At 42.9% G+C, this 19,950-nt stretch overlaps 1 protein-coding gene across 2 annotated transcripts; it reads right to left on the bottom strand.

Moving 5' to 3' along the window:
- Positions 1-1,715: 1,715 nt before the first annotated feature.
- On the bottom strand, positions 1,716-18,452 carry LOC137301876 (small EDRK-rich factor 2-like). Of its 2 annotated transcripts, none has more exons than XM_067971582.1 (3): positions 18,346-18,452; positions 2,901-3,009; positions 1,716-2,182 (listed from the first exon to the last, which is right to left on the bottom strand). In XM_067971582.1, the coding sequence occupies exons 1-3, from the start codon at positions 18,419-18,421 to the stop codon at positions 2,098-2,100; spliced, it is 270 nt and encodes an 89-aa protein (XP_067827683.1). In that variant the 5' UTR covers positions 18,422-18,452; the 3' UTR covers positions 1,716-2,097. The 2 variants fall into 2 exon arrangements, with proteins under 2 accessions (XP_067827683.1, XP_067827684.1); XM_067971583.1 differs by lacking the exon at positions 18,346-18,452 and adding an exon at positions 13,264-13,370.
- Positions 18,453-19,950: the final 1,498 nt, after the last annotated feature.

Here is a 19,950-nt window from a genome sequence, read left to right as displayed (position 1 = left end):
ACTCAAGTTTAATTGGACAGTTTCCATTATCAATGTGGACATAGGAATTTACAATGAAAAAGTTGACAGGGAGTGCACACTGATATAAAAGTTTTTAATATACACTTGGAAATGAGCAATGGTTTTGCCAGGTCACTAAAGAACAGAACAGCAAGAAGGAAAATGAACACCAAGTGAAATCATTGGGACAAAGCAACTAATAAACCAGATGTGCCACTGCCCCCCAAAATCCAGGAGTTCTGTCACAATTGACCATACACATTCCTCAGCATCTGCAGCCAGCTTGGCAAAAGGTTGATGCTTGATCACATTGTATAATTTGTGGTTCTGGCTTGTGATGTGTTTCATAATTCATCCCAACCCCATTTACTCATTGTGCACCATTAAGCAAGCAAAGCATTAGCATCTCAGTCAATTTTAAGTCACTAACCATGTAGGATCCCCAAAATATTATGGATAAAAATTAATTAGCCCATTCAGATGGCAGAAAATAGCACCCTACATCAATTTCCTGCCCTCATGATGATTCACATTTTAGATGACACTATCATGGACCTAAATTCAGCAAACAGATTGTATGGGAGAAACACACTAGAACTAGATCACTGGTGATGTTGCTCAGGATTCACTTTTATAACAATAGAGATGCTTATGCCATGTAGGGTGTAACATCAGAGCCACTGATTTACAACTGAATAAGTCAAATTGATGATTTTAATTCAGCAACCTTGCAGATGAAAAAAAACTGCCCTTACAAGATTCCTGTCATTTTTAATCCCATACCACTGTTAAAGCTGAGAATACAGAGAATAATAGCATGCAAGATGCTTCAATTGGAGGTAGATCACAAGACAGTTACATATAAAGGCAGCCATTCAGCCCAGCTAAATGCATCCATCCAGCAAGATTGTATAGCTTCTCCTGCCTTGTATTATTCAATAGTTTCTTAAATGCTTTCAAGGTTTTGCTCCCTCCACCTGTGTAGAAGTCTAGTCCATAGATTGTTCACTGTGAACAATTCCCCAATAGCTGTCCTAACTTTATTAGTTCGAACCTGTCCTTGTCCCACTCAATTTAAAATATTCCCTCTCATCTCTCTGCTGCCTCCCTTTCAGCCAAGCTTTCTCCAGTCTTTATGGGAGTGATATTACATCAAACCAGCATCATTAGCTGAGACCACACCCCACCTGGCCACAAGTCAGCCCAATCACTCCAGATAACTACCCAGTTTCTTCCATGATTTTATAGCACCACTGGTGGAACAGTAAACCATATAAAGTGGCAATAACCAACATTAAATGCCTTAAACCCTTATAGGCAAATCACCCATTTTATTAGCGAGACTTCTGCCTATCACCTCTTTCTCTCAGATTTCACTCCCTACTACACATTTAAAAAGACAACTCCTCCCTGGCAAAAAAAGATTTGATTTGTAAGTGAGCCACACAGACCAAAATTATTGCTCTGTATATGTGCACTGTCTAATGGATATGCACATGACTAATACAAGTCAACATTGTATAAGCAGCAAACACCCACAAAAAATAAAACTTCAAAAGTAGTGCACCCTTTAGTAATACCTACCTCGCTAGAAAACATCACACTTGATTAATCGTGTTAAGAACTGGTTTCCTTCCACCTCTGAGGTGGAGTAAAGGTGCTTCAAGAATGGCAAAGCTTTAGTGGCAACTTAAAGACAAGCAGCTAAACCCAGCTTTGTCAACTTAAAAGCTGTCTTTATTAAAACAGAATTTAAAGGGTTAGCTTTGATACAACAATACACGGCTGGTCACATAAATCCAAAAGCAAGCATTTTTTCTGCTTACACTGGAAATACCTCTAGTGAATTATGCACATGCAGGAAATGCACCTTTACAGCACAAGTCTAATACTGCATCAGTAACAATTCTACAAGCAGGACACCTTCCTTCAGCATTAAACATGGCATAATCCCGTAAGAAAGATACAACAATGCAATTTTCTGACGTATCGGAACCCAATGTTTTAAATATGTTCAATATTTGAAGACATAAAGCCGCGTTGCTCGTTAGATGTACCCGTCCAGGAAAGTTAGGCAGAGTACCACGGGTGTGGGAGTTAGTTTGAAGTCCCTGCACCAGCTCCCGCAGGTGCTTCAGGGTTTGTAGTTCCTTTTTGCTTCTGCTGCATTATTTCAGCATCCCTGCAAGAATACAAATTGTAAGCCATCACACCGAGAAATTTCTCAACAAACACTACTTGGAGTACATGCCTGGATAACCTTTTATAAAAAGGTGTTCTATTGTGAATATACAGGATGAGACAAACGACTGGCAGTTATTAGAAATGGTGCAGTAACACAAATTTAGAGTCTCCAATCAAAAGCACAAGAGCCTACATTTTAAAAAAAAAACAAACTAATCCAGATAGTAAAGTGGGCTCCCATTTGGACTCTGCTCCATTTTGTTTTCAGCCACTCAAAAAGTCAACTGAATTCAATTACTCACAACTAATCCTAGCATAATACTGCACAGACAACTGCCATAATACTGGACAGACATTCAATCATCCAGAACTTTATAGCTTTTAAGAATTTATTCACGGCTTATCAAACCCATCAACTGCTTCTTTGTGCTAGGAGTCCAACACAGACTGTTCTTCTCCCCCTTAAAATTATATTTAGCCCCATCTATTTCCAGTTTTGACAAAGTATCCATACCCAAAATGTTAACCTCAACAGATGCCAACAAACCTGCATCGTGAGTAGCCCCCACACTCCAAAAATATTCAAGAGGCCAGATGTACAGAAATGTAACCACATTATTCCTCTGTAGAGTTACAAGATTTTGGCTCCAGATTATCAGTTTTTTGACTGCTTGTCTTATGGTTTACAGATTCAGTTGATGCTAGGTTTGGTTTACCTCTGCTTTCTGGCTGCAGCAGATAAACCATCATCCTTTCTTCTCCGTTTACTTTGCTCAGTTGATTTTTTTGCATTTTTCTGACGAGCAAGTTCTCGTTGATTACCACCTAGGAAGAAAAAGGTCAATGGTGACTTCCTCAGTTTGATCATCTCTTCCACATCACTACTATTCCCTCCTTTTTAAAAAAGGCATGATTACAGTAGTTGCATAAGATTGTGATCCAGCCAAGTTAACAGGAGTTCCTACAACAGGAAAAGGAGAGAAAAACTGGTCTCAGTCTTTCATCCCCTTCCCATCCAAGATATAATCACCTAGTAAGATTAGGGAAGTTTAGAACTCAAACTTTCTTCTCTCCTTTCCCCAAAGCATCACAGTATTGAAAGGAGCAAGATATATACAAACATCAGTGTTAAACAGACATTGGAGTACCAGAAGCCAGACTTTGTGCAGCAGAAATTGACACCTATTAGCCTAAAAGTAGATGGATCAAAATCCACAGTCTCCCTCCATCCCAAGTCAATTGTTTAAATTACCTACAATTAATGATCAAACTTTCACTTGAATGAAAAAACAAAGTAGTCCAGAGATTCTACTTCCAGCTAAATTACTTACATGAGCTCTAGGAGTGTTTCCAGCTCACCACCATCTTCTCAAGGGCAATTAGGGATGGGCAATAAATGCCAGCCTCGCCAGCGACACCCACATCCCATGAACAAATAAAAAAAACTAGCCTCAAGAGTGAAACCCTGCCTCTCCATTTAACCAACTGGTAAAGGTCACCCCAGTGAGGTGATGCTGGATTGATCAGAGTAAGGATGCAAATCACTGCAACAGTAAGATTAAAGCCACATGCCCATCCCAGGAATTTTCTTGACCAAGTTCTTCAATCAATATAATGGGTTCATATACAGTTGATTGGAACTTAAATATTAATTAGGAAGCTAACAGGAGATAGAAAAAGTCAGGTACTTTAAGATCAGTTTACTATGATATTCTGTCTGAGACTTCACAGGGCTATGACAATGTTACTATTCTGGTCTCTACTTTTTAAGCATATATTTCTTTTGAATTCCTATTGTAGACTAACCAGCTCAAAAATCCCTATAAGCTAGTCTATTTTTTTAAAATAAAAAAGATATTGCCTTCCTCTCTTCCCCCACCCCCCACTCCAAGTCTCATTTAACAGCAGTCTTTCAGAGGAATCAACATGAATTTATAACAGGGCTTCTTCTCTTTCAATAATTTAGCTTCTTTTCATTTTCTTGCTTCTTAAAAATAAAATCAATTCACTGGCCAAAGTCAAACAACTGGTTTTGTCAGAGTGGCTTTCTGTCCCAATAACTACAGTCTCACTATCTTAATGTGAGTAAAATTTTCATTCCAGACATCTACAGATTGCTGCAATGTTAATACATCTTAATGGCAAAGGTAATAAAAACAGAAAATGCTGGAAATATTCAACAGGTCAGGCAGCATGTGTGGAGAGAGAAAGAATTAACCTTTTAGGTCGATGACCTTGCGTCAGAACCATTCTGATGAAAGGTCATCGACCTGAAACATTAACTCTGTTTCTCTCTCTCCCCACAGATGCTGTCTGACCTGTTGAATATTTCCAGCATTTTCTGTTTTTGTTAGATTTCCAGCTTCCACAGTATTTTGCTTTTGTTTTAATGGTAAAGATATTCAGGTTAATTTGGGAAGATATACTTAGTGTTATCAGCTTGCCGTTCTGAAAGTGGTCAAGTCAGTCAAATGGGGTCTCACATTAAATGACAAATGGATTTGTATCAAATTACGTGTTAGTTAGAAGCTGCTGACATTCCAAGGGATCTGCTTGGCCTGGAGTTTCCTCCACATTCACACCCAAGTACACACACAGTCTGGGTGCAAACAAATTACATGGCTTAAAAGATAGCAGAATTTTGGGTATAAGTGAATTACGCGCACAACTACAACACGCCCAAATCTCCTTGATCTTTTACGCTCGGTCATCAAATAGTCTGTCCCAACAAATCTCCGCCCACAAACCTGGCCACTCCGACTCAAACGAGTATCCTCTCAATTGCATTTGTTTGGGGGTCGCAACATTACAACCAGACTTCCAGGCGCAGCAGGGAAGAAACACATTTTGGTCTTTTAATTGCAATTTTTTTTTTAAAAGTGTATCCTTACTGACCAATGCTCTGTATTTTGTTTCTTTTAATACATTTTTATGGCAAATTACAAGTCACATTAAAAATTGAAAAGCTGTCTCGATTGCAGAGACTTAAAAATGCTGTGCCTAATGTGTATTACTGATGGTTAAAAAAGTTGAAACTTTAAATTTTGAGACTCAAGGAAGAAACTGACTGGTGTGGATTCGGCATTTCCTTGGGCCCCGATGGTTTCCATTGATTTATGCCAATTTATGCAGAGTTTGGGCGTATTCTAATGAGATTGTGAGAATACTTGGGCGTTTTGCAGCATCCACTAAATGGGCACAGCTTCGGGGTTGCGCCTACAGAGGTAACTCCAGGCCCTTATGTCTAAAGGCAGCTTAATTTTATAGATACACATTTTTGATTTCCTTTGTTTCCGATTGAAGTTCAGAGTATTAACAACTTGCATTTATATAGCACCTTAAAATGTAGTAAAATGGCCCACGGGCACTTCACAGGTCTGTTAACAAAATTTGACACCGAGCCACTTAAGGAGATAGTAGGACAGGTGACCAAAAGCTTGTCAAAGAGGTAGGTTTTAAGGAGCATCTTAAAAGGGGGAAGAGAGGAGGAGAGGTTTAGGGAGGCAATTCCAGAGCTTTGGGCCTAGGCAGCTGATGGCCTGACCAATGGTGGAGCAGCAAAAATCAGGGATACACAAGAGGCAAGAACTGCAGAGATCTTGGAGGGTTGGGGGAGGTTAGAAATAGGTAGGGATGAAGCCATGGAGTTATTTGAAATCAAGGATGAGCATTTTTAAAATCAAGGTGTTGCCAGACTGGGAGCCAATGTAAGTCTGCAAGGACAGGGGGGATGGGTGAATGGGAGAATGGGACTTGGTGCGAGTTAGGGTACGGGCAGCATAGTTTTGGATGCACTCAAGTTTATGGAGGGTGGGAGCTGGGAGCCCGGCCAAAAGAGTATGGAATAGTCGAGTCTAGAGGTAACAAAGGCATGGATGAGGGTTTCAGCAGCAGGTGAAAATGTTCTGGTTCAGCCTCAGACAGTGGCCAGGAAGAGGGATGAATTGGTGGCAGGGACCGAAGACAATGGCTTCAGTCTTCCCAATATTTAGTTGGAGGAAATTTCGGCTCATCCGATACTGGATGTCAGACAAGCAGTGTGACAAATCAGATGCAGGAAACATGCTCCCAGCTCAGAAAAGCAGATGTATTCTATGGGGCAAAAGCAAGAACCTCCTGTAAAGTTAGTTAAAAGATGCTATCTGAGGCCCTATATTACTAAGCATTGTCAAAGGGTCACAGTTGCTATTTTAGGTTTGGTTTTGGGGAATGGAGTGGGCCAAATGGAGCAAGTGTCAGTGGGAGCAGCAATCATAGTATCATAAGGTTTAGAATAGCTATGGAAAAGGACAGACCACTCTAAAGTAAAAATACTCAATTGGAGGAGGGCCAATTTCAATGGCTTGAGAACAGATCTGGCCTGGGTAAATTGGAATCAAAGATTGGCAGGCAAAACTAATTGAATAGTGGATGGCCTTTAAGGAGGAGATGTTTCGGGTACAGTCTAGACACATTCCCACGAGGCAGAAAAGGTAGGGCAACTAAAGCCAGAGCTCCCTGGATGACAAGAGAAAGTGAGTAAGATGAAATGGAAAAAAGATGTCAGGTGATAACACAAGTGAGAACCAGGCAGAATATAGAAAGTTCAGAGGGGAAGTGAAAAAGGAAATAAGAGGGGCAGAGAGAGAGTAGGAGAATAGACTGGCAGCCAACATAAAAGAATCAAAACAAGTCTTCTACAGGCATGTAAACAGTAAACAGGTAGTAAGAGGAGGGGTGGGGCCAATTAGGGACCATAAAGGAGATCTGCTCATGGAAGCAGAGGGGATGGCAGAGGTATTAAATGAGTACTTTGCATCAGTCTTTACCAAGGAAGATGATGCTGCCAGAGTCTCAGTAAAGGAAGATATAGTAGAGATACTGGACGGGCTAAAAATTGATAGAGGTACTAGAAAGGCAAGCTGCACTTAAAGTAGGTAAGTCACCCAGTCCGGAAGGGATGCATGCTGAGGGAAGTAAGTGTGGAAATTGCAGAGGTACTGACCATAATCTTCCAAACATCTGTAGATATGGGGGTGGTGCTAGAGGACTGGAGAACTGCAAATGTTACACCCATGTTCAAAAAAGGGTGTAAGGATAAACGGAGCAACTACAGGCCAGTCAGTTTAAACTTTTAGAAACGATAATCCAGGACAGCATTAACAGTCACTTGGACGAGCGTGGATTGATTAGGGAAAGCCAGCACGGATTTGTTAAAGGCAAATCATGTTTAACTAACCTGAAAGTTTTTTGATGAGTAACAGAGGGTAGATGAGGGCAACGCAGTTGATGTGGTGTATATGGACTTTCAAAAGGCGTTGATGAAGTGCCGCATGGTAGGCTTATCATCAAGATTGCAGCCCATTGAATAAAGGGGGCAGTAGCAACATGGATACAGAATTGGCTAAGGAACAGGAAAGAGAGAGTAATGGTGAACGGTTGTTTTTCGGACTGGAGGGAGGTGTAGAGTGCTGTTCCCCAGGGGTCGGTGCTGAGACCACTGCTTTTCTTGATATATATTAATGACTTGGACTTGGGTATACAGGGCACAATTTTAAAATTTGTAGATGAGAAAACTTGGAAGGGTAGTAAACAGTGAGGAGGACAGTGATAGACAGGCTGGAGGCATGGGCAGACACGTGACAGATGAAATTTAACACAGAAAAATGCAAAGTGATACATTTCAGTAGGAAGAACACAAACAGGCAATATAAACCAGAAGGCAGAACTCAAAAGGGTACAGGAACAGAGAGATCTAGGGGTATATGTGCACAAATCGTTGAAGGTGGCAGGGCAGGTTGAGAAAGCAGTTAAAAAAGCATACGGGATCCTGGGCTATATAAATAGAGGCATAGACTACAAAAGTATGGAAGGCATGAACCACCTTCATAAAACACTGGTTCGGCCACAACCGGAGTATTGTGTGCAGTTCTGGGCACTGCACTTTAGGAAAGATGTGAAGGCCTTCGAGAGGATGCAGAAGAGATTTACCAGAATGATTCCAGGGATGTGGGACTTTAGTTACGTGGATAGACAGAAGAAGCTGGGGTTGTTCTAAGAACAGAGACGGTTGCGAGAAGATTTGATCAAAATCATGAAGGGTCTAGACAGAGTAGATAGAGAAACAGTTCCCATTGACAGAAGGTTCAAGAACCACAGGACATAGATTTAAGGTGATTGGAAAAAGAGCCAAAAGGTGACATTAGGAAAAACTTTTTTTTAAAACACAGGTTGGGATCTGGAATGCACTGCCCAAGGAGGTGGCAGAGGCAGATGCAATCATGGCCTTCAAACAGGAACTGGATAAGTAGTTGAAAGGAAAAAAATTTGCAGGGCTGTGGGGATAGGGCAGGGGAGTGGGACTAGCTGGATTGCTCTTGCATAGAGCCAGCGTGGACTCGATGGCCGAATGGCCTACTGCCATGCTGTAACCTTTCTATGATTCTAGGTAGGAGAAACAGATATTCTGAACTGCTGCAATCTGCATTGTCTTCAGCAGTGCCTGTTATATTCAATAAACTTCAGTAGTTTATCATCTAAGCCATGGTCTGATGTGTTTATTCTGTTTCTCTTTATGAAACTAAAAGGGAGCTTGTGAAATATAGCAACAAGCATTTCTGATCGACCCCTTGGGCTCTGTATATTAGATATTGCAGGCAAAAAGATGCACTTGTAGGTTCATAAGGAGCAAACACTCGCTTATAGGAATGTTACTTGGTACTGTGTACAAGAAACATCAGAGTAAAATCCCAAAACATCATAAACCTGGTGATAAAATGAAACCAAACTGGATGTGAGCAAGAAAGTTTTTATAGCAAAACAAGTTAGACAAAATGCAATTCAGGAATAATGTTGCACAGATTTGTAGCCTGTATGTAGCTTATACAACAGCTTTTACACATGTTGCAGTACATAATGCAGAGATTCAACTCCATAAAATAAATTTCTACAGGTAAGATTTTGTCACAAATGTTTAGTAAATTGCAGTTCGGTAATACATGGTGATTTCCCTAGCAGATTGAGCCCTCTCCAAACCAAAGCCTGCACCCTTGCATGTGTTGTGAATGGAGTGACAACCCACAGGACTGAATTGCCTTTTAATTTTGGTATAATGCTCCAGACACCATTTGGGATGCCCACCATTCGCACCCAAAAGGCTGTAAATACCACAATATCATACTGTTATGTTCATGCTGAAATTGAAATTTACAAGACAGCTATACAAAGCAGAAATGCACATCAAATTACTGATGACAAATCCTTAGAAAGGAAAGACTGACTCAGTCCAAGAGGTTAAAATATCCTTCCCCCATCAGAAATTATTTCTTAGAGTCCAATAATCTGCAAAGCTTTGAGGAAACAATCTTGCGTAGACTTCCCAATGTGGCATTTGTACATGGGAGAAATACTACTCTCTACTGCAAGTCAGAATGACAATTCCAGAAATTGAAATGGAGCTGAAAGCTAAAAACTTTGAATTTAACTGAACTATAGATGAGTGGGTTTGGAAGTGTCTTCAGGCCAGAAGGCTTTCATGTTAATGTTTCAACATAAACATCATTAATTATCTTGCTTTTAAAATGCCTGATGAGTCAACCATTAGATAATGAAATGGCATACATAACATTTCCAAGAAATAATGGCTCAGCACCGAACAACCGTATAAGTTTCTAGATAGGCAGCTAAGGAACCCAGATGATGTTCATTGAAACTATGGATCAGTTCTGTGTATGGCTACAGGTCTTAAATTCACACTTGGTCTACCTAAAGCTGTTTTTAAAAAAAGTTACAATAGTGTGTTCCCTATTTAATGCTCCATCCAATATCATGCCAATGGGAGACAATTAATGTGCCAATCACTCAACACTAGCAGCAGGTTATATGTAGAACCCCATAACATGTCACTTGCCTTCACTCTGGGAAAACTGTTGGTATATGAAGGGGAGGAATGCCAAGATAAAAATAGCCACCTGGCTCAGATATACAAAACAGACTCTTGCAGTCAAATTACTGTAATTTTTTTCTGGTTGAGAGTATAAACAAACAAGCTAATCTACTCCAAACTAGACTCTGGCATTCATTATAAAAATGACATTTTATATGAGTTACAAACAGTTGAACACAGTTTATATAGTTCCAGGACCATACAAGCAGCTCAAGGAGTCCTCAAAAAGGAGATTTAAGAATCATATTGCCAAGTGTTCTTTCTCGTATTCAACCGAGTTGGATGCTTTCCTGAAATTGAGAAATTCAAATGGGTTCAGAGAACGCTTATTCACAAAAAGTGGCTCTGCTTCCCGGGCACATAATTTAGTGGTACAAATTATAATTACGAGACCCAGATATTTGAATTTGACAGTTCCATTATACAATAAAAGCACTAAGCTTCCCTCGACCCCACTGTCTGATTTGTCACACTGCTTCTCTGACATCCAGTACTGGATGAGCAAAAATTTCCTCCAAATAAGTAAATATTGGGAAGACCGATGCCATTGTCTTCAGTCCCTGCCAAAAACTCCATTCCCTAGCCACCAACTCCATCCCTCTCCCTGGCCACTGAGGCTAAACCAGACCGTTTGCCACCTTGTCCTCCTACTTGACCCTGATGAGATGAGCTTTCGACCACATATCCGCTCCATCACCAAGACTGCCTACTTTCACCTCTAACACTGCCAGTCTCTGCTCCTGCCACAGCAAACTTCATCCATGCCTTTGTTACCTCTAGACTTGACTATGCCAATGCTCTCCTGGCCAGCCTCCCATAAACTTGAGCTCATCCAAAACTCTGCTGCCCGTATCCTAACTTGCATCAGGTCTCCATCACCACTGTGCTCCTTGCCCACCTTGATTTTAAAATGCTCATCCTTGTTTACAAATCCCTCCCTGGCCTCACCTCTCCCTAACTAACTAACCTCCTCCAACCCTTGCTTATCCCCAATTTTAATCGCACCACCACTGGCGGCCGTGCCTTCAACTGCCTAGGCCCTAAGCTCTGGAATTCTCTCCCTAAAACCCCTCTCCCACGCTCCCTCCAAAACACTCTAAAATCAAATTTTGTTTGATAATGCTCCTGTAAAGTGCTTTAGGATATTTTACTATGTTGAAGGCACTATATAATGCAAGTTGTTGTTGTTATAAGCAAGTCAATTATGAAAAACATCAAGACACAAAAATGCACCTCCAGGTAGCAGCAGATAGTCAGGTATCCAACGGCTGCAGACAATGTTGTCCAACTTGGTAGAAAGCCAGCTGCCCAGTGGCTGCAACTGTAAAGGGTCCCCAGCTGCTCTAACAGTTGAAGCTTACCACACCTCATGACATATCATAATTGGAACTGTAGATTTACAAACTTGATTTCAATCAGTTAAAACTTAGCAAAAAGGTTGCTCTGTTTAAAATAAACCTGCTTTGCACTGCCTTTCATAATGTTGACCACTTGGAATCCATTCATCCACTGCTTCGAAGCCTAAAGTTGCACATAAATACTGCAACATGTTGGTACTGGATGTATTTTGAGATCAGCAATGTAAAGCACAGCAATTTTTCAACCATTAAACAGTAGAGATGTTTTCTTGTTATGCAATCTGAATTTTACAGGCTTTGTACAAACAAAAGTTTTGAACAACTAAATCCAGCACCAACATTCTAACCTGCAAGTATGGTTAGGGCAAATACCATTTACAGTTCATAAATTCTGACTATTTCAAGTCCATACCTATTGGAAATCTATGCTGAACACAAAACCAGCATCAGGATTCTGTACTCAAATCTCCCAGAACTAGACTGTCTTCCCTTTACAGTACTGGACTGGTCTGACATTTAAGGATCACTACAATTAATAACCTCAGCAGTTTACAAGCAGTCACAATGACCATTGTTCCTACAGCAATACTTGGGAGTCTTAAAAAGGGATTGATCAAGTTAACAGCCAAACAGTATTCCAGTCCATCCCTGAGCAAGACAGCAATAGTAATCCAACAACAAAAAAAGTACAAACTATGATCAAGTATCCAGCAAAAGAACCCATCACTAGACAGGTCAGCTGAAAGAGATAGAGTGCATTGGCCTTGAATGGAGTGCAGCACAGATTCACAATATCAGGGCTTAATGGGTTAAATTATGAGAAATAGGTGCATAAATATGATTTGTATCCCCTACACAGTTTACAAGGTTGAGGGGCAATCTAATTGAGGAGGTCAAATGATAAAGGGATTTGATGGGGTAGATACTATTTCCAGATATTAAAATTAGAGCTAGTCCATTTAGGAAGGAAATCAGGAAGCACTTTTTTCACACAAAGGGTAGAGGAAATCTAGAACTCTCCCAAAAGAGTGTGGATGCTGGGTCAATTGACATTTACAAGTCAGGGATCAATAGATTTTTGTTAAGTAAGGGTATCAAGGGATATGGAGCAATGGCAGGTAAGTGGCGTTGAGGGACACATCAGCCGTGACCTGACTGAATGGCGGAACAAGCTCGAGGGGCTGAATGGCCGACTCCTCTTCACACTACAACTGCATTAGTGCAAAGTGGCTTTGCTCCCATGTTGATGCTGCAGCTTGAACTCGGTGAGGTCAAACTCACAGCACAAAAACAACGGAGCTGCTGATGGGCGGCAGTGGGCCTCAGTCCTCCTCACCCACAGCCCTGAGGCGGACCACCCCTTTAATCGCTCCCCCGGGTGATTTGAGCCGACTATTTTTACGCTGGGCGCTGAGCTGTCACTGGGATGGCGTGTGTACGTGGCAGGGGGAGGCGGCAGCAGCAGCCACCATAAGCCCGGGGCCTGTCAACAAAGGCCCCCAAAAAAAAGTGACGGGCCGGGCCGGATCCAGCCCCACTCTATGGCTTGGCGCGGCCTACCCGCCGAACCCGCCTTCCCCCCCCCCCCCCCCCCCCCCCCAAACCGCGACTCGACCAAACGGCGAATCGCCGACCTGTTAATCGGGCGCGCAAGAGCGGGGCCCAAACCCAGGCCCGACTCCCACCGGCACCCTCACGACACCGAGATTGGAGCCGCAAACCTCGCCGCCGCCCGAGCCCGCGGTTGATGACTGACTGACTGACTGACTGACGGCCGCCCGGCTCCGCGCTACTCACGGGTCATCCTTTCCCCCGACAGCCGAAGTCCGCTCCCGCAAACGCCCTGGGCGCCAACCTCGCCACAACCTGACCTTATCACTCACTGCCGCCCCCCTCCGGCCGCTCCTGATTGGACACAGGCGCCGCCTGTCGTCTTCTGTCTGGCTGGGTTCGATGTCAATCAAACGACGTCACGTTTCAGCAAATTCGGTTGAGGACCGGCGGAGGGGGGAGTGAGGGGTGAGGAGAGGAGAGGGGAGGGGGGGGGAGGGGGGGGGAGGGGGGGGGAGGGGGGGGAGGAGGGGGGAGGAGGGGGGGGGAGGGGGGGGAGGAGGGGGGGGGAGGGGGGGGAGGAGGGGGGGGGAGGGGGAGTGAGAGGGGAGGGGGAGGAGGTGGGAGTGGGGAAGGGCTTATCCAGGTTATCAACACCTGGGAGGTTTCACAACTGATTTATAATGGAGTGGTAAGGATTGTTGACTAATTTAAACATGTGGAACTATGTTTAATGTGCTTATGTCAATATTGGTCACATTTTATGTATAACATGAGATGCTTTTCTATTGGATGCATTTGCACTTTCAGGGAATTTTGTGCTTGAACTCCTAGATCTCTCTGTTAATCCAAAGCCTTCAGTGTCTTTCTACTGAATTCTACTTATTTTTCCTCCCAAAATGTATTACCTCACACTTACCCTCATTAAATTGCCACCTGACTGCCCATTGTGCTAACTTGTCCGGGTAGGGTTGCCATTTCTGGTTGGAGGCAATCCTAGAGGTTTGATCATGTGACATTCTGATCATGTGATCAAATACTTATTCCATTCCCTTTGAAATGAAGTTTTAGTCTCTACCTCAGTAGTCATATGTGGTGAAGGATCCCACGGTCTAATAGCCCTCAGTTCAAGAACCTTCCTCTTCGTCCCTCGTTTCTTCCAGTGAGAATCCTTGGTTTCCATTCCCTACTTCCTTATTCGCCAACCAGTGGAAATATTCTTTCACTGTTTACCCACAGTAAGATCCCCAGGTTTCACTTAGCCATTTACTGGCTGCTCATCTCTCAGCGCCACATCCACTCACCACTTTGCCACGGGCTCTACGGGAAATCCTGGGCCTCACACCCACCCATTCCCCAGCCTCCATCTCTTTCCCTGATCCCCCATTCCCCAGTCTCCACCTCTCCCCAGGTCCCCATTCCCCAGTCTCCACCTCTCCCCAAGTCCCCATTTCCCAGTCTCCATCTCTCCCCGAGCCTCCATTCCCCAGGCCTCCGTCTTTTCCCCCGCCCCTCATTCTCGAGCCTCCCGATATCAGAGACATCCCCCCTCCGATTTCAAAGCCCCCCTCCCCCAGGCCGGTCACGGCTCTCTGCGGGTGACGACACAGAGCAGCTGCCGGTGACAAGCTCCGCGGAAAAGGTTGCTTAACCTCGTGCTGACTCCTGGTGCCAGGCTAATAGTCAGTAATTATTTACAGTACCTCACGTAAGTGTCTGTTGTTCATGTGGACGCACAGCGGCGGGAAATCGCTGATCTCCCCGGCTGCTGGAGGCAGTGCTCGGGATAGGAACCCCCGATTCAGGGAAAGTCCCGGTCATTCTGGAAGGGCTGGGAACCCTATGTCCAGGTTGTCCTACAGTCTTTTTCAGTCCTCCTCGCTATTGTTCTAACCTCCGTTGTGTCATGAGCAAATTTTGAGATTGTGATCCCTATATCCAAGTCCAAATCATCTATATATATTGAGAATAAAAGTGGACCTGGTACTGTCCCCATGGTACACCTTTCTCCAATCTGAGCAACATTCATTTACCCTAACACTTTGTTTACTGTCTGCCAACCAAACTTCTATTCATGCTGTTGCATTTTCTTTATATCATATGCCTGAATTTTTCTAACAAGTCCTTAGTAAGGCACCACCAGATGCCGTCCGAGAATCCACGTATACTACATCTACTGCATTGCCTTTGCCTATCCAATTAGTCACTTCTTCAAAAAAACTCCACTAAACACAACTTGCCTTTAACAAATCTGTGTTGGCTAACCTTGAAAAACCCATACATTTCTAAATGCTCACTAATTTTATCTTTAGGTATGGATTCTAAAAGTTTGCGCATAACTAACAGGTCTACAGTTACCCGGTTTATCCTTCTCTCCTTTCTTGAGCAAAGGTGTTACATTAGCTACTGTTGAGTCCCATGGCACAATTTGTATATTTAGGTTTACTTTGTGGCTACTGTAGTTGCACGAGACCCCCGCACATCAGGAATTGGGAACTCTGCCACCCTACTAAATCAAATACAAAAGCAAATATAGCTAGAGTCACTAGTTTCCAGCGATGTCAAATAAGTCAGATTCTGTTTTACTGCAGGGGATTCTGGGATTTTTATCGATGATCTGGAGATCGCATTCCATAATTGCATTGGATTATGGCAATTGGTTTGTTGGCTGCTGAAGAAGTCAAATTGCGTCTTTGTTGCATGGGATTATGTGACATCAGAAAAACCACATATACAATTCCTTCAGTTTTTTTGCATGAAAACCACAAATTGTAATGAATGACCCCGGCAGATCAAAATTTTCATTATGCCGTATAATATGACTTTGCATATTAATGACTAGTTTTGCATTTTTTAGACACCGAAACCTAAAAGGAGCGTTGACACCTATGAAAACTACCCAGATTTTTGGGGCAAAGTTGGTATATACATTACCAAATGGAGTTTTAGTTAAAATTATTTTTGAAATATATGTCGCTGTGTCCATTGTACAAATAATTAAAATCATCATGTAATCTTCTTCTCATTCTCTTATTTACATCGGTTACTCCCGTGAAGCTGCTTGGGATGTTTAACTACATTAAAGGCACTATATAAATGCAAGTTGTTATTGTTAATTGTACCAAGCTAGTGATAATATAAATACACGCCAGAGAAAATTGTCACTCTTGTATTTAAAACTTTAGGTGACCTACTAGACTGGGAGTGGCTAACCTTTCAAAGGCCAGGAGCCAGAGAGAATTTGTATATCAACAAAGAGCACATGTTTTAATTATCAGATACTAGTACGCTCACTGGCATTCTCATTGTAACTACAAGTAGACCATACAAGGAATCTGAAACCTGGCCCATCAATGTGACACATGCTTTGTTTCAACTTGTTACTTGGGATTTAAATTCTGACCTCTCATCCTTTCTCTTGCCTGAGTCATTCCCCCTCTCCTATTCTTTCTTTCTCACAATTCTTTTGCTCATTCTTCTCTCCCTATCTCTTTGATTTCCTCTTTCCCTATGCTTCTCACACTCCTCCTCTCCCCTCCCTCACATTCCCTCCCTGTTTCTCATTCCCTCCTTCACTCTGTCTCGCTCATTCCTCTTTTCCTTTTCTCTCTCATTTCTTTTCTACTTATCTATCTCTTTCTTTCTTTAATTCCACTTTTTCTTATTACCTTTCTTTTATTTCCTATCTCATTGTCTCTTTTCCTCATTCCCTCTGTCTGTCATTCTTTATCTCCTTACCTCTCTCATTCTTTGTTCCCCATTTCTCTTTATTTCCATCTCTGTTTATCTGATTCCATCTTTACATTTACAGTTGCCGCCAATGGCTCTTTGTCTACCTAACACCATCTTTCCTCATTCTAATTCGATACTCGATATAAATTAACTCTCAGTAAAACATTTGAAATCTGACCTCTCATTTTTCATCAGATTATTTTGAAAAACTTTTGAACAGAAAGGTGTTGGATGTGCAGAGTCGATATCAAGTGTAGTTTCTAGATCAAGTGGGTTGAGAGGAGATAATTGGAGGGAGGGAAGAGGGGGAGGGGGTGGAGAGGCACAGGAGGGGAGGGCAGGAGAGAATGTGAAGAGAGAAGAGGAAGGGAGAAGAAAAGAAGAGAGGAAAAGGAGAGATGAGGAGAGGAGAGGGTTGAGGAAGAGGGGGAGGATAGAAGGAGGAAATGGGAGAAGAGGAGCGGAGGGAGGAGGGAAAGTGAGGATACAGGGGTTGACGAAGTAGTTCAAAGGGGAAGAAGTAGGAGATGGCATTATTTTAATATTCCCTCTCTCCCCACTCCTTTTGTCACCTCTCCTTCCTTCCCTCTCTTCTCTACTCTTTCTCTTCCCTCTGTCCTCTTTCCTCATGCCCCCTTTCCCACCTGTCCCCATCTCCCCACCTGTCCCCAATCCCCTTCCTCCCTCCTATCACCCCTTCCGCCTCCTGTCACACCTCCATATCATTTCCATCCCTTGCCCTCCCTTTCGCCTTATCATTTTTCCTCCACCTCTCCCCTCCACTACACTCACCTCCTCATCTCCCCTCTCCCACACTCCCCCCTCCCCACACACTTCCCCTGCTTTCCCCCTCCCCTTTCTCCCTCTACAGCACCTCATTCTAGCCTCTCTTCCTCTTTTCCTAATCTAGACGGAACAGAGATGAGTCACTCTCTCCCTTGCGAGCGGCGGAACAGACATCCATTCCAGGGGAATTAGAGAGTAAGGGCAAAGGCGAATGTATTGGCTGATGCACAGTGCACAAATGAGCAGGAGCAGCAGTTGATAGAATATGAGGACCATGCCTTTGCTGACCAGAGATTCAGGACACGTCACCCCTTGACTCACAGATTCTGTTTTTAAATGAAGTATGCTTGCAGAGCATCAAATGCGTAGGCACTGACGGTAGTGTCAGACAGTGGGCTGCAGATGGCGAATCAACTGGAGGAGTCCACTACCCCCATGTCAAGAAGGCCATTCGGGCCTTGGCCATAAGCACTGGAATTCCCTCCCTAATCCTCTCCGCCTCTCGACCTCACTCTCCTCCTTTAAGACGCTCCTTGAAACCTACCTCTTTGACCAGGCTTTTGGTCACCCGTCCTAATATCTCCTTATGTGGCTCGGTGTCAAATTTTGTTTGATCATCACTCCTGTGAAGCGCCTTGGGACGTTTTGCTACATTAAAGGCACTATATAAATGCAAGTTGTTGTTGTTCTGTCATCCTCGGCTCAGTGTCAGTCTTGGCTCAGCGGTAACATCATGGGACGGAATTTGCTCCGATCAACATGGCAAGGATCTCCGCACATCCTGCGGATAAAAAGTATGAATGTACTCACTGCATAGGCCACGACTTCCATTTGCTGAATTTTGAAATCTTCTCCAGTGGTTTGCACCGAGATCAGCGCAGGTCATGTTCGCTTGCAAAGACTGTGGGAATGTAAGCCCCGCCCACAAGCAGGCAAGTAATATTCATTTAAAGTGACATTCCCTAAGTTAGTCAAAGTAAAAATTTAACATAATAACATACTATATTATAAAAAGGCAAGGAAATGATTTATAACGTACTGAGACATACAGAAATTAAAAGTTAAAAATAAATAAAATTTGTATTCTTTAAGGAATTTTTTTAATGATCAAAAAATATTAAAATAAGAATAATTAGACATTCCACATTTTTAAAATTTAATTTTTTGTTGTTTTGCAGTCATTATAAGTCACCGCGCTTTTAAAAAGTAATGTAGGGCTGGTATTTTCAAGCGTGTCTTCTTGTGGTGTAAGTATCTTCGTTCCAGCTGGGCAGATGGGTAAGTTTACAGATGTTTATTGATTGTATTGATTGCAGCGTAGGTGGCCCTTTAATTCGTAACTGTCAAAATACCGGTGAACCAATCGGAGCAAGTTCGTGATTTCGGGGTTTTACTGCGCATGTGCGCATTCGCGAACTTGCTACGATAGATTCGACGGCGGTTGGGATGGACGCCATTATGGAGCGGCGTCCAAGGTAAGTAAGCTCTGGGCCATTAATGCCCCTGAGTCAGAAGGTCGTGCGTTCCAGTCCCACTTCAGAGACTTGAGCAAATAACCCAGGCTGACACTCAGTGCAGTACTGAGGGAGCGCTGCTCTGTTGGAGGTGCCGTCTTTCAGATGAGACTTTAAATAGAGGCCCTGTTTGCCCTTTAAGGCAGATGTAAGAGATCCCTTGGCACTCTTCAAAGAAGAGCAGGGGAGTTCTCCCCGGTGTCTTGGCCAAAATTTATCCCTCAATCAACATCGCTAAAATAGATTATCTGGTTATTTATCTCATTGCTGTTGTGGGATCTTGCTGTGTGCAAATTGACTACCGCATTTCCTACATTACGACAGTGACAATGCTTTAAAAGTACTTCATTGGTGATGAAGCCCTTTGGAACGACCTATGGACATGAAAGGCATTATACAAATACATGTTCTTTCTTTCTTTATGTCACATCCTTAGAGAGGGTGTAGAGGAGATTTACTAGAATGGTACCAGGGATGAAGGGCTTCAATTATGTGGAGAGACTACATAAGATAGGAATGTTCTCCTTAGAGCAGAGAAGGTTAAGGGAAGATTTAATAGAGGTGTTCAAAATTATGAGGGGTTTTGATAGAGTATATAGGGAGAAAATGATTCCACTGGCAGGAGGGTCGGTAACCAGAGGACACAGATTTAAGATTATTGGCAAAAGAACCAGGGGGTAGATAAGGAGAAATTTGTTTACACAGCAAGTTGTAATGATCTGGAATGCACTGCCTGAAAGGGTGATGGAAGCAGATTCAATAGTAGCTTTCAAGAGGGAATTCGATAAATACTTGAAGGGGAGAAATTTGCAGGACTATGGGGAAAGAGCAGGGGAGTGGGACTAATTGGACAGCTCTTTCAAAGAGCCGGCACAGGCACGATGGGCTGAATGGCCTCCTG

The sequence above is a fragment of the Heptranchias perlo genome, chromosome 34 (genome assembly GCF_035084215.1).
Source record: "Heptranchias perlo isolate sHepPer1 chromosome 34, sHepPer1.hap1, whole genome shotgun sequence".
In the NCBI taxonomy this organism is placed as follows: domain Eukaryota; kingdom Metazoa; phylum Chordata; class Chondrichthyes; order Hexanchiformes; family Hexanchidae; genus Heptranchias; species Heptranchias perlo.
The sequence above is the reverse complement of the archived record's forward strand: the minus strand, read 5'-3'. Positions and strand labels throughout refer to the sequence as shown.

Excerpts from the sequence above, each read along its gene's own strand:
- LOC137301876 (XM_067971582.1), bottom strand. The coding sequence starts at position 18,421 with ATGACCTGCGCTGATCTCGGTGCAAACCACTGGAGAAGATTTCAAAAT. Across the intron at positions 3,010-18,345 it reads TGGAAGTCGTGGCCTATGCA|GTGGTAATCAACGAGAACTT; the intron begins GTGAGTACATTC and ends TTTTCTTCCTAG. Across the intron at positions 2,183-2,900 it reads GCTGCAGCCAGAAAGCAGAG|GGATGCTGAAATAATGCAGC; the intron begins GTAAACCAAACC and ends GTATTCTTGCAG.